The sequence below is a fragment of the Giraffa tippelskirchi genome, chromosome 2 (genome assembly GCF_054371585.1).
Source record: "Giraffa tippelskirchi isolate mGirTip1 chromosome 2, T2T-mGirTip1v1.2.pri, whole genome shotgun sequence".
Classification (NCBI taxonomy): Eukaryota; Metazoa; Chordata; class Mammalia; order Artiodactyla; family Giraffidae; genus Giraffa; species Giraffa tippelskirchi.
In genome coordinates this window covers 224597713-224611199 of record NC_137276.1, presented here as the reverse complement: position 1 = coordinate 224611199, position 13487 = coordinate 224597713, and the positions used below count along the sequence as shown (strand labels likewise).

At 43.8% G+C, this 13487-nt stretch overlaps 1 protein-coding gene across 2 annotated transcripts in view; it reads left to right on the top strand.

Moving 5' to 3' along the window:
- Nucleotides 1–13487, top strand: part of TIAM1 (TIAM Rac1 associated GEF 1) — a 665813-nt gene that overhangs the window by 520547 nt on the left and 131779 nt on the right. The window contains exon 27 of one of the 2 annotated variants that reach the window (XM_081558062.1): nt 6698–6895. The exons of the other annotated variant lie outside the window; for it this stretch is intronic. Within the exon in view, the coding sequence (XP_081414188.1) occupies nt 6698–6717 (20 nt within the window). The 3' untranslated portion in view covers nt 6718–6895. Of the gene's footprint in view, nt 1–6697; nt 6896–13487 lie in introns of those variants that run through there. 2 annotated transcript variants of the gene reach the window in all.

Sequence of the window (13487 nt, the reverse complement as noted above, 5' to 3'; positions counted from 1 at the left end):
GACGCTATTCCACCACCTTCTCACTCTGTTGACTTTCCAAATAAAGTCTGGGATGCAGGAGACCCTGGTTCGATTCCTGGTTGGGAAGATCCCTGGAGAAGGGATAGGCTACCCACTCCAGTATTCTTGGGCTTCCCTGGTGGCTCAGACAGTAAAGAATCTGCCTACCACATGGGAGACCTGGGTTCAATCCTGGGTTCGATCCCTGGGTTGGGAAGTTTCCCTGGAGGCGGGCATGGCAACTCACTCCAGTATTCTTGCCTGGGAAATCCCATGGACAGAGGAGCCTGGTGGGCTGCAGTCTGTGGGGTCACAAAGAGTCGGACACGACTGAACGACTAAGCACGGCACACATTCCTTGTCCCCGACAGCTCGGCTCTGCGTTTATTGGCCTGTTGTGCGGGGAGCCGTATGAGTTTAGACTCAGTGGCATCTGGCGCCCCCTGGTGATGGATTAATGAAGTGCCCTGTGTTACTCTGGAGAAAGAGCTCAGTGGACTACGACCGATTCTGGGAGGTCATCTTTTCTAACCCGGTCTCATTTTACGGATGAGGAACTGAGGCCATGAGTGGTGGTGTGGATTTCCCAGGCCCACACATGTGGTAACTCAGTTAAATGTGGGTTTAGCTGGGGTGCATTTTTCATGGGTAGGAGACAGTGACTCAGGCTTTCTGGGGACCAGAGCCTTGGAGATGAGAATCAGGGGGTGATGGTGAGTTAGAACAGTTCCTGGGGTCACACACAAGCCTCCCCTCCTGGTGATGCTTCATGCCACTCATTGAGCCTGAAAATCTGAAAACATTTTGAGCTATAGACCTGTGAGTCCCTCAAACTGTTCCCCAAATTGATTAATTATTTCCACCCTCACTTTATCTCCCTCTACCGTGTATCCTCTTAGTAGATGGTATCACCTTCTACTGGGCTGGTCAGGCTGGACAACTGTTATGTCTCTGTCATCCACTTCATCACTGAATCCTTCTCTTGAACTTCGTTTTTTGTAAAACACATATTTTTTTGGAAGTCTTTACTGAATTTGTTACAATAACACTTCTGTCTTATGTTTTGGTTTTTTGGCTGTGAGGCACATAGGATCTTAGTTTCCCAACCATTTATTGAGCCTGCACCTCCTGCATTGGAAGGCCAAGTCTTAGCCACTAGACTGCCAGGGAAGTCGCTTGAATTTTGGAAAAAAAAAACCAACACACCAATTTAGCGTCTTAGTTACCACTTCCTGCATCAGCTTTCTCATCTTACCTGTGGGGCTCTGCTTCCCGGCAGAATCAGCACAGGCCAGCCCCTACAGTCTGAAACTCCTGTGCTAGCCTTGCAAGCTCATCGGTCCTACTTGGAGTCTTTGCTTGATCTACAACAAAGCAGTTGTTTTTACAAATTAAGAAAGTGAAAAGGCAAACTGCAGAATGAGAGAAAATATTTACAAATCATAACTGTTTAATATCCAGAATATAAAAACACCTACAACTCCACAACAAAAGACAAACCTCACTGAAAAAATAGGAAAAGGACTTGAATAGACATTTGTCCAAAAAAACATATATGAATGGCACATGAAATTAGCACATGAAAAGATGCTCAACATCTTTAGTTATTAGGGAAATGCAAATCAGAATCATAATAAGATACTACTTCACACCTGCTAGGATGGTGATACTAAAAAGACAGAAAATAACAAGCAAGAATATGGGTAGAGTGAAACAGTTGTATGTTGTGGATCAGTTCAGTTCAGTTGCTCAGTCATGTCCGACTTTTTGTGACTCCATCGACTGCAGCACGCCAGGGTTCCCTGTCTGTCACCAACTCCCGGAGTTTACTCAAACTCATGTCCATTAAGTCAATGATGCCATCCAACCGTCTCATCCTCTGTCATCCCCTTCTCCTTCTGCCTTCAATCTTCCCCAGCATCAGGGTCTTTTCAAATGAGTCAGCTCTTCATATCAGGTGGCCAAAATATTGGAGTTTCAGCTTCAACATCAGTCCTTCCAATGAACACTCAGGATTGATCTCCTTTAGGATGGACTGGTTGGATCTCCTTGCAGTCCAAGGGACTCTCAAGAGTCTTCTCCAACATCACAGTTCAAAAGCATCAATTCTTTGGTGCTCAGCTTTCTTTATAGCCCAACTCTCACATAAGAATGTAAAATGGTGCAGATGCTGTGAAAAATAGTCCATCAGTTTCTCAAAAAGTTAAACGTAGTAGTGCCATTGTTGTTCAGTCAGTAAGTTGTGTCCAACTCTTTGTGAGCCCATGGACTGCAGCACGCAAGGCTTCCCTGTCCGTCACCATCTCCTGAAATTTGCTCAAATTCATGTCCATCGAGTCAGTGATGCCATCCAACCATCTTGTCCTCTGTCATCCCCTTCTCCTCCTGCCTTCAATCTTTCCAGCATCAGGGTCTTTTCCAATGAGACAGTTCTTCACATCAGGTGGCCAAAGTATTGGAGCTTCAACATCAGTCCTTCCAATGAATGAATATTCAGGACTGATCTCCTTTAGGATGGACTGGTTGTATCTTCTTGCAGTCCAAGGGACTCTCAAGAGTCTTCTTCAACACCACAGTTCAAAAGCATCAATTCTTCAGCATTCAGCCTTCTTTATGGTTTAGCTCTCACATCCATACATAACTACTGGAAAAACCACAGCCTTGACTAGATGGACCTTTGTCGGCAAAGTCATGTCTCTGCTTTTTAATATCCTGTCTAGGTTGGTCACAGCTTTTCTTCCAAGGAGCAAGCATCTTTTAATTTCATGGCTGCAATCACCATCTGCAGTGATTTTTGGAGCCTAAGAAAAGAAAGTCTCTCACTGTTCCCATTGTTTCCCCATCTACTTGCCATGAAGTGATGGGACTAGATGCCCATACTCTACCACAAAAAAAGAAATGTAAAAGAGACATTTATCTTCAGTTTTTATTTTTAAAGATTAAATGTAAAAGCAGAAGAGCTAATACACAAATGTCAGCTGTACAATTTAATTAATTATAGCTGTATTGTACTCAGTGATAGCCACCCACACAGGAGGGGACCTTCACCTTGGCAAGCTTTGCCTACGTGCCTAATGCTTCACAAACCCTCTCATGCAGTCCTCAGAAAACCCTGAATAGGTTACTCTGCCCATGTTATAGTTGGGAAAACAGGCTGCTTAACCTTGGCTTGAAGTTTCCTATTTATATAAACATAGCTCTTAAATCTAACTGTGAGCCATTGTGACCTCCTGGCGACCTCAGATGTTCCGCCACTTGGAACAGTAAGTGTAGTCTTTACTCCTGAAGTATCTTTTGGAAAAGTTGCTTTACTGTAAGACGATAAATTTGATCTGGCCTTCTGTAATTTAACAGGGGGAAGATCACTATGAAGAGGGTTAGATTGTGAACAAGATCGTATCTAAGCCTGCTTTCTCATTGTATTTGTTGGACCCCATCACCTTCCGGGCACTGACTGTGAGCTCAGCTTGCTAGCTGATGGAGCTTATTTTAGAGTGCAACAACAGATTTATTAAACTTTGATTGCAGTTCTTTTTCAGTGTAGTAATTCATCCATCTTCGAAGTTGGACTTTTTTGGGAGAAAAGTTCTTGAATTTTCCTTTATTGACCAGAAGAGGTCGCTGTTTCACCATGTATATTTTGATGGTCCAAGACAAACTCAAGAAGATTGTTCTGACCAAAAATTATCCTTCTTATTCTCATTTTCTCTCTTCTTTTCTCCTTCCCTTCTTCCAAACGCCTCTCCCCCATCCTTTTTTTTAAATCCCTCACCTCCATTATTTCAGTCAGTCAGTATCAGATGTGATGGCAGCACGCGTCTGTTCATCACATCCTCTAAACACTCACCTCTTGCTGACTGAGTACAATTCTGCATAGAGACAAACGCCTCGATGGAGAGCACCGGATGGCAAAGACCCTTACCCGTCCCCTTTACTGACTTTTAAGGATGGAAATGGATTTTCGTTTTTGTATGTGAACAGTGGAACGCCCACGTAACTGAGGTTCAGCGCTTCTTTTTCTCACTGTCCTGGCCACAGAGAGGGTGATGGTGGGAGCGGTTTAGAAAAATCCACTACCAATTCTAGGAAGCCTGAGATTTTGACATTTGATCAGTAAAACTCACTTTTCTGCCTGGAGACTAGCTTTCCAGAAGTCCTAGTCCTTTTGTTAAGCAATTCACAGGAAAATTAGGTTTTTTTTTTTTTTTAACTGATTACTAATTAACCATTTTAGAAAAAATATTTTTCAGTTTTTTTTTTTCACTCAGGCTTCTGTCTTTTTCCCTATCTCCACCTGAGTTATTCAAGAGACATATCCACTTAAGGTTTCAATTGGGAGTTTATCAATCAAATTCAAATTTGATCAACTAGAAGAACGTTGACCAAAAGTCGCTCAGTCGTGTCTGACTCTTTGTGACCCTATAGACTGTCCATGGAATTCTCCAGGCCAGAATACTGGAGTGGGTAGCCTTTCCCTTCTCCAGGGGATCTTCCCAACCCAGAGGTCAAACCCAGGTCTCCCTCATTGCAGGTGGATTCTTTACCAGCTGAGCCACTAGGTAAGCCCAGAAGAACATGGTTAAATAGTAAAATAAAAAGAACTTTGGAGCCTGAGGAACAAGGGAGCAGATGTGTGTGCGTGTTAGGGGGTGGGAGAGGTATGTTGTGAATACAAAGGTCTTCTGTTTCTAAATTACCTTGGTATGAGGAAAAGTAAGCAAGTATGAGGTGATCGAGAGTTCCAAGGAAGTGTTGCTTGTCTGCAGAGATGCCTCATTCTGTGCTTGGTTAGTGAGACCTTCGACGGACTTAGTCCTTATGTCCTGGACTGCACAGTTTTTTTATTTGAAAAATATTTGCTTATTCATTTGGTTGTGCCAGGTCTTAGTTGCAGCACTTGGGATCTTTAGCTGTGGCATGTGGGATCTAGTTGGGGGACCAGGCATCAAACCCAGGCCCCTTGCTTTGGGAGCACAGAGTCTTGGCCCCTGAACCACCAGAGAAGTTCCTGGACTCCATGGTTTCTAAGGACGTGAAATGTCCTGGGGGTGGGGGTCAGGAGGAAGACAGGCTTCCCTGTTCTAGTCAATTCTATCCCTGCTTTTCCTTCCCACGTAGGCTGTTTAAACCAGCAAGAGGATCCTGCCCACCAAATGGGTCTCAACTGAATTGTCTGCTGCTTGTGTGACCTGGAGCCCGTCTCTTCCTCTGCCCAGGTTTCAGGTGTCCCCGTCACAAAAGACCATGTGGAGTTATGTCATCTGATAGGTTTTTCAAAGGCCATTTTAGGAATCTTACTGTCTTAACCTTTGTGACACCATGATCTGGCATCTGATCTACTATCCCAATTGTATTAGTTGGGGTTCTCCAGCAAAATGGAACTAATAGAAATTTTATATATATTTATAAATAATTGTATATATTATATATAATATATCATGTTGTATATCAATATGTTACATACACATATAACTATTATATATACATACATCATATACATATATAAATATAATATAATATACATATATAAATATATACATATATAAATATATAATATACATATATAAATATATATACACATATAATATACACATATAAATATATATAATATACATATATAAATATATATACATATATAAATATATATAATATACATATATAAATTTATATATGTATATTATATGGGCTTCTCTGGTTGCTCACACAGTAAAGAATGTATATATATATATATATATAAAATGGGAGCTTACCAGGTGGCTGAATGGTAAAGACTCCACCTGCCAATGCAGGAGACACAAGATGGGAAGATCCCCTGGAGAAGGGAATGGCAACCCACTCCAGTATTCTTGCCTGGAAAATCCCATGGACAGAGGATCCTGGTGGGCTATGGTCCATGGGTTTGCAAAGCATCGGATGTGACTGAGTGAACTGAGAAAGCACATATATAATATTATGTAAGTATATGTATATTTCCCACACAATTATGGAAGGTGAGAAGTTGTTTGATACACTGTTTTCAACCTGGAGACCCAGGAAAGCTGGTGACATAATTCAGTTCAAGTTCAAAGACAGAGAACCAGGAGCACTGATGTCCAAGGGCAGGAGAAGATGGATGTGCAGCTCAAGCAGAGGGGGTGAATATGCCCTTCCTTTGTCTTTTTGTTCTATTCAGGCCCCCTGAGGACTGGACGATGCCTGCACACACTGGGGAGGACCATCTGGTTGCTCAGTTCACCTATTCAAATCTCTTCTAGAAACACAGGCGCACCCCGAAATAATGTTTTACCAGCTGTATCTGGACACCACTTAGGCCAGTGAGAGTGATACATGAAATTAACCATCACACCAAGCAGCTGTCTCACATTACAGTAAGGCTAGAGATAACAGTTATTAACAATTTTTCTCTGGGAACATATACAATGATTTACATTTACTTAGAATCCTTCATCCTGAAGTGCACTCTATTTTGTTGTTGATTTTCAGTGGCTAAGTCATATCTGACTCTTTGTGACCCCATGGACTGCAGCATGGCAGACTCTATATTTCTTTATAATCTGATTGCAAACTATGTATAGGACTCTCCCACCTGAAGCAGGGCAGCAACAAAATTATTACAATAAAAAATACAACTTCAAACAGGTAGAAGGAAGGGATTAGTATTTTTTTGACTTGTTCCTATATGCTCTTATGCCTATAGGATTGGAGAATTCGTGTTGACCAAATGTCCCCGCACGAAACAGGAATAGAATCTGCTCTGAAGGAGATGGAGGCATATGAATTACTTCAGATAAATCAATGAGAAACACCTGTTAAGAGAGAACATGAAAGAAAAAAAAGGCACAGTTCTTGCCCTTGAGAGCTAACCAATGAACGCGTGTGCGTGCATGCATGCTAAGTTGCTTCAGTCGTGTCCAACTCTTTGCGACCCCATGGACTGTAGCCCACCAGGCTCCTCTGTCCATGGGATTTTCCCAGCAAGAATACTGGGTGGGTGTCCACGCTCTCCTTCAGGGGCTCTTCCCGACCTGGTGAGTGAACTCACCTTTGCCTGTGTCTCCTGCATTGGAGTCACGTTCTGTACCCAGGGAACCACCTGGGAAGCCCACCAATTGAATATATCATATTATAACTTAACACAACCCTAACCCTTAAACCAATGAAAGACAGGTAACTTTATATAAAAGCAGTGTAATATATTTCAATCTGTCTGTCTATCTACCATCTCTATCAGAAACATTTCACCATTCTTTTCTCTCTGAATCCCAAGGGCTAACAGAGCACCAGGCAGCAATACTTAGAGCCTACAGCTTCCCCAGGCTTGCTGCCCTGTCAGCAAAAGGGCTTTTGGAGGAAACCATAAAGAGGCAAAGCTGGAGTGAGAAGAAATGGGTCTCAGACTAGCAGTAATCACAGTATCTGTCTTAGCTTTTCTCTTGATTTTGGAAACCTTTGCCAGTTATGCCAAGATTTTATTTGGATAGGAATGGAAAAAAAAAAAAAAAAGAAAGTGAATCAATAAAATGAAAGAACAAGAGCAGACCCTTGAGGCCCAACTCCCTGGGTTTCAGTGCCAATTCTCCCATTTATGATCTAACAGGGCACACTTCAAAAATTTTTTCTCATCTCAAAAAATTGGATAAAAAGATCACCTTGTGGGATTGCTGAGATGAGTAGATTATTTAAATTTATATGTTTGTGTTTAATAAGTGATGACAGCTCTCACCACAATAATTGTTATTCTTGCCAACTTTTAACTATGCTTTTTAGGAGATCAGCTTCTTCCTGTTCATTTATGAGCCATCAGTAGTAAGGGCATTAATTTCTGTGAAAAACACTGTCCTAGGCCCAGGTTCTTGCCTTTGTAAAATTTATCATCAAGGTGAAAGGTAAGCTCAACATATTAGTAATTCTAAACAAATAGTCTGAGAGGAGGCTGCTGCAGGACTGTGTTTCAGACGTCACAGGTCACACTTGTGGGTCTCCCATGGTGGCTATTTTGCTGATACCCCTTCAGAGAGCAAGAAGGACAGGGTGAAGAGAAGCTGGAGTGAACCAAAGCACCACGTATTAAAGGCTGAAAACCAATCAATAAGACAGGAAAAGATAATTATACAGTATGTTGTATTGATACATAATCATAATACACATCTTATATAACATAATGTATTAATATGTATCTGAAAAAGAATTACCAAATCAATATGAGGGAAAAACTCAAACTAAAAAATGGACAAAATTTCAAATTGGTGATTCACTAAAGATGAAAGCTAAATGTCTAGTCAACATGAAAAGATCTTCAACCTCGCTAGGAATAAGGGATGCACAAATTATCCGCACAGAAAGATAATACTTCATGCCATCAGTTGAGGAAAAAATAAAGACTGATAATACCAAGTGTGGACAAGGATCTGGACAAATGGGGGTTATCAGTCATGACTGATAAGAGTATGTCCTTAGTAACTCAGAGAGACATTTGTCATGATTTAGCAAAGCTAAAGGTCTTATGGTCTTCAACCGAATCATTCCACTTCTAGGCAGGGATGATACTTGACATACGTAACATCCCAGAGGGCAAGCCGCCCACTAATCAGAATCTGCACCTTCTCCGATCAGAATGGGGTCTTCCTGTCCCCAGTGGGTGTATGTTTCTTGCTGAAGATATGAATATCAGCCCTGCTTCTAGGAATAGTCCCTAGAAACTTTACACATTGGATACGCAGAGAGATAAATGTATAAGAATGGAGAAGGAAACGGCAACCCACTCCAGTATCTTTGCCTGGAGAATCCCATAGACCGAGGAGCCTGGCAGCCTACAGTCCATGGGGCTGCAGGAGTTGAACTCGGCTTAGCGACTAAAGAGAGAGAGATTGCAACACTGTAGAAAAAAGATCATCAAGCAATCTAGCTGTCCAGAAACAAGAGTGAATAGATACATATTGGTCTATTATCCAGTGGAATACAGTAGTGAAAAGTGGGCAGAGCTCAGAAACCTAAAGTTTAGGGAAACAGCAAAGACGTAAAGTTTGAAATCAAAACAATGCTATATTTACATGTAAAAATAGTTGGGAGCATGCGTGAGAATGACCATCAACGTTCAGAATATTGGTTATTTCTGGGGAAGGAGAGAAGAGAGGGAGAGGGTGGGGGGCGGGGAGCCTCAACCTCATGACTTGGGTCTTAAAAAGATGGGGAGCAAGTATGGAAGACTGTTAAGATTTAATTGACCCAGTGGTTGGTCCCAGATGTTCAGTGTGCCATTCTTTCTATTCTGTATGATGGAAATATTTTACAATGTAAATTTAAAAAAAATCAACATAAACAAGATTATGAGCTGCAGATCAGTGTTCACTGGTCTCTATGCAACGGTCTGCTGTGCCCTGCAGGAAAGACTCTTCCCTTTCTGCCCTCACTACCCCCTGCCTCTCAGGTCACAGCCTCTTTCCCTTTGTAGTACTCACCCCGAGGATGAGGCTGGAAATGCCATTTTTTCGGCTCTTCAACCTCTGAGTGTGCCTCTCTACCCTCCTGCCCCATTCAGAGACACCGATTATCCGATGGTGCTGTCCTTGAACTTGGCACATCATTACAGATGACTCCAGAACATTGGTTATCACAGCTGTCTTCATTAACTTGAAGTGTCGACCTCTCCTCCTCAGCCAGCCTTCGCAAACCTGCCTGGGAAGCAAGTGGTGTCTTTCATTGGCATCTTGCCTGGGAGACTCTCCAGCCCATGGGCTGACCTCCATCTGATGGACATTACACACGTAAGAGTTATGACTCCACTTGAAAGCCCGAGGCTTTGGAGGAAAGGACTGAACTCAGGGGCTTCCATTCAAAAGGCAAGTATAGCTGATGAGGCACCTGCAAAAGCTCTAAGATGTTGCTTAAACACACTAATTTCTTCCAGAGATAACCCTTTTCACATTACTCGGGTTTCCCACATAGCTCAGTTGGTAAAGAATGTGGGAGACCTGGGTTCAATCCCTGGGTTGGGAAGATCCCCTGGAGAAAGGAAAGGGTACCCACTCCAGTATTCTGGCCTGGAGAATTCCATGGACTATACAGTTCATGGGGTCACAAAGAGTCGGACACGACTGATCGACTTTCACTTTCACTTTTCTGGCATAACACAATCTACCCTCTCCCTTCCTTTGAATTGGGTTAAACTTAGCAGTGCTCCCAGTCAAGCCAAAAGGATTGACTAGAGTTCATTTTTTGAATGATTATAATTTAGAGATTCTGGCTTTAGAATGATTGGAAATGGATACAAATTGACCACAGAGTTTCTAGCTGGAGGAGGCAAATCTGAAAAAGGGACATTTATATTTGGGAATTCTCTTGATCCGTGTTCCCCAGCTCCTAGCGTGAGGTGAGGGAGCTGGGTGTGTGTTTGGGGTAATGTGGTCTAACAGAGCGAATGTGAGCTCTGCAGTTAGATCTGCTTTTGAACCTGGTTGTGTGGCTTTGGGTAATTTACTTTATGTCTACAGGCTTTGAGTAGATGTAAAGTGCTGTGGGATGACCTCCATCAAGAAGCTGAGTCAGCATTAAATAAGATGATGGCTAGAAGGCAGCCCCTGCTCTATGGGGTACCTGACTCATTCCTCATTTTCCCCAACCCTCCCCAAAGCACAGACACCCCAAACCTCTGGGGCCCTGTAGTTTTTATTCTCTTCCTCACTCACCCAAACCTGCTAGGAGGAGGGTTTTAACGGGGAGCAGGTGGGAGGAGGAAAGGCAGGAGTGAGGCAGGAGGCTGCAGGGAAGTCGGTGTACAAGGTGGGGGGAAGGAGGCTGTGCGGATCTTGCGTGGTCATGGTGAGTTACTGCTTGGTGTTACCCAGTTGCCCAGGTTTTACAGAAGCTAATCTCTAATTATGGAATCAAAGGCTCTCTTGCTTCAGTTTCTGGGATGGTGGGTGTTGGGAACAGAGGGCTTTCCCAGCTATGGACTCATAGCCTAGCCTGATTCCCTTGTCATCTATTGTCGTTGTTGTTCAGTCACTGAGTCATGTCCAGCTCTTTGCGATCCCCGGAACTGCAGCACACTGGGCTTCCCTGTCCTTCACTGTCTCCCAGGGTTTGCTCAAGCTCACGTCCATTGAGTCGATGATGCCATCCAAACATCTCATCCGCTCTTGCTCCCTTCTCCTCCTGCCCTTGTCATCTGTACATGTAGTCAATCCCATCCAAAATAGAAGCCTACCCAGGCCTTTATAAATTGACTTGGGAGATAGCTGAGTAGAGGCAAAGCTTCATGGTTCTCTTTTTGAGGCCAGCGGACAGTAGTCAGATTCACAGTTGTGCTTTAAAGGAATGAGCCCTGTTTTGGAAGGAGAGCTGCTTGGTCTCTCGACTTTTCCAAGCCATAGTTTCCTCATCTGTAAAAAGGCAGGATGCCATTCTGTCCCAGCCTGCTGCTGGGGATGTGGGATGACAAAGTAGATGAGAAAGCATTTATAAACTATAAGCATGCATGCGTGCTCAGCCGTGTCCGACTCTTTGCGACCCCATGGACTGTAGCCTGCCAGGCTCCTCTGTCCATGGGATTCTCCAGGCAAGAATACTGGTGTGGGTTGCCATTTCCTCCTCCAGAGGATCTTCCTGACCCAGGGATCGAACCCGCGTCTCCTGCACCTGGGAAGCCCATAAACTATAAAGTGCTGTATACACCTCAAACATCATTATACCTTTGCCTGCAGCCTAGACAGATACTTCCTCTAGGGAAGAGGACTGTGACTTGGTCACTGTTTCCAGCAGAACATGAGGCAATGTTCTTACCTAGTTAAGTCGATGTTCCATACACTCTGCTCTTTCATGGCAACGAAACTGTTATTTTGTACAGCATTTCCCCCAAGGCTAGAGGAGTGGTTTAGAGATGCTGGTAGGAGTCAAATTTAATCACTGACTTTTGAGCCCCAAAGATGTAACAGCTCAATGCCTTAGTAGCCAGAAATGGGGTGTGAAGTCATAGAAAACTATACCACAAGAAAAATGAAGGCTTTGATTTGTTCTGTCACTTTTTCTTTGTCTAATTTTAAAACCACAAAATGATAGGTATCCTTAATCAAATGAATATTGGCTTTTAGGCTGTTCTCACAGACAGCTTCAGTTATTTATATTCTTGGGATTTGGGGTTTTTAAAGCATTTTATTTCTTTATTTGGCTGCACTGGGTCTTAGTTGTGTCACATGGGACCTTTAGTTGCAGCATGTGAACTCTTAGCTGCAGCATGTGGGATCTAGCTTCCTGACCAGGAGTCGAACCCAGACCCCCCTGTACTGGGAGCGCAGAGTCTTAGCCACTGGACCACCAAGGAAGTCCCAGATCTGGGATGTTTAGAGTCCAGAATTCATCAGTTGCAAATGAAAGTTGATCAACTGAAAGAAAAGAGAACATGTTTCCTGCACTTAACAGGAAAGCTCAAGGGTAGATAAGCTGGATTCAGGGGCTCCAAGGATGTCTCAGGGCTTGACCTAGTTCCCTCGCTCCCCAGGTTTTCTCTTTTCATGTCCCTCTGAGGTCCCAAGAAGGCTACCAGCACCCGCAGCCAGTCACCCGTTGCACTGAAAGACAAATGCCTTAGACACCGCCTGACACCGTTCCTTACAGGCAAATAAGGAGAAACCACATGTGATAACCTTGTCAGGGTCTCCAGGAAAATTTAGGTCCCTACAATGACACAAAGGTCTTCCCATGTGACACTAGTGCTACAAAACCTGCCTGCCAATGCAGGAGATGTAAGAGACTCCGGTTCCATCCCTGGGTGGGGAAGATCCCCTGGAGGAGGGCAAGGCAACCCCCTCCAGTATTCTTGCCTGGAGAATCCCATGGCGGAGGAGCCTGGTAGGCTACAGTCCTTGGGGTCTCACAGAGTCGGACACGACTGAAGTGACTTTGCACACAATGACACAACGCTCAGAAGCCTGCTGTTCCTGTAAGTATCTGCAGGTAGAGTTGCATGTTTCATTTATCATAAATTTAAATTTTCTCCCATCCCAGGCTGGTCCCCATTTCCTAAGTGTTGCTCATTTCGCTGGATGAAAGAATTCGCAGCTCACGTGTTTGCACTGGGGCATGTGAGGCCAACATCGCTGAGCAGCAGGTCACGTGCATTTTATTTTCATTCAGTCACTTAGTGCTGAGCCCACCTGCACTGACTTTGGCATCCTCACTCTCCCTGCTTCTCCCCGTTCCCTGTGGTTCTGCGGTAATTAGCAAGAGCACCTGGAAAGCTCTAAGCGCTCCTTGAAAATTCAGGTGCCAAGTGGTATCACTCTGTGACTTGAAAGGAAGGCGGATAACAAGGCAGGGCTGCTCTTGATGCCTCACGCACCCTCCGTCTCTGCGAATGGGCCCCTTCCTCACAGCGGGTGGAAAGTTTCGCCTTTGTCTGCAGCATTTGGGTGAGTAAGGTCTCCGGACAGGAGCTTTGCACGGTCCTGTGTGTGCACAGTCAGCTCATATGAGTAAGTGAGGAATGAATC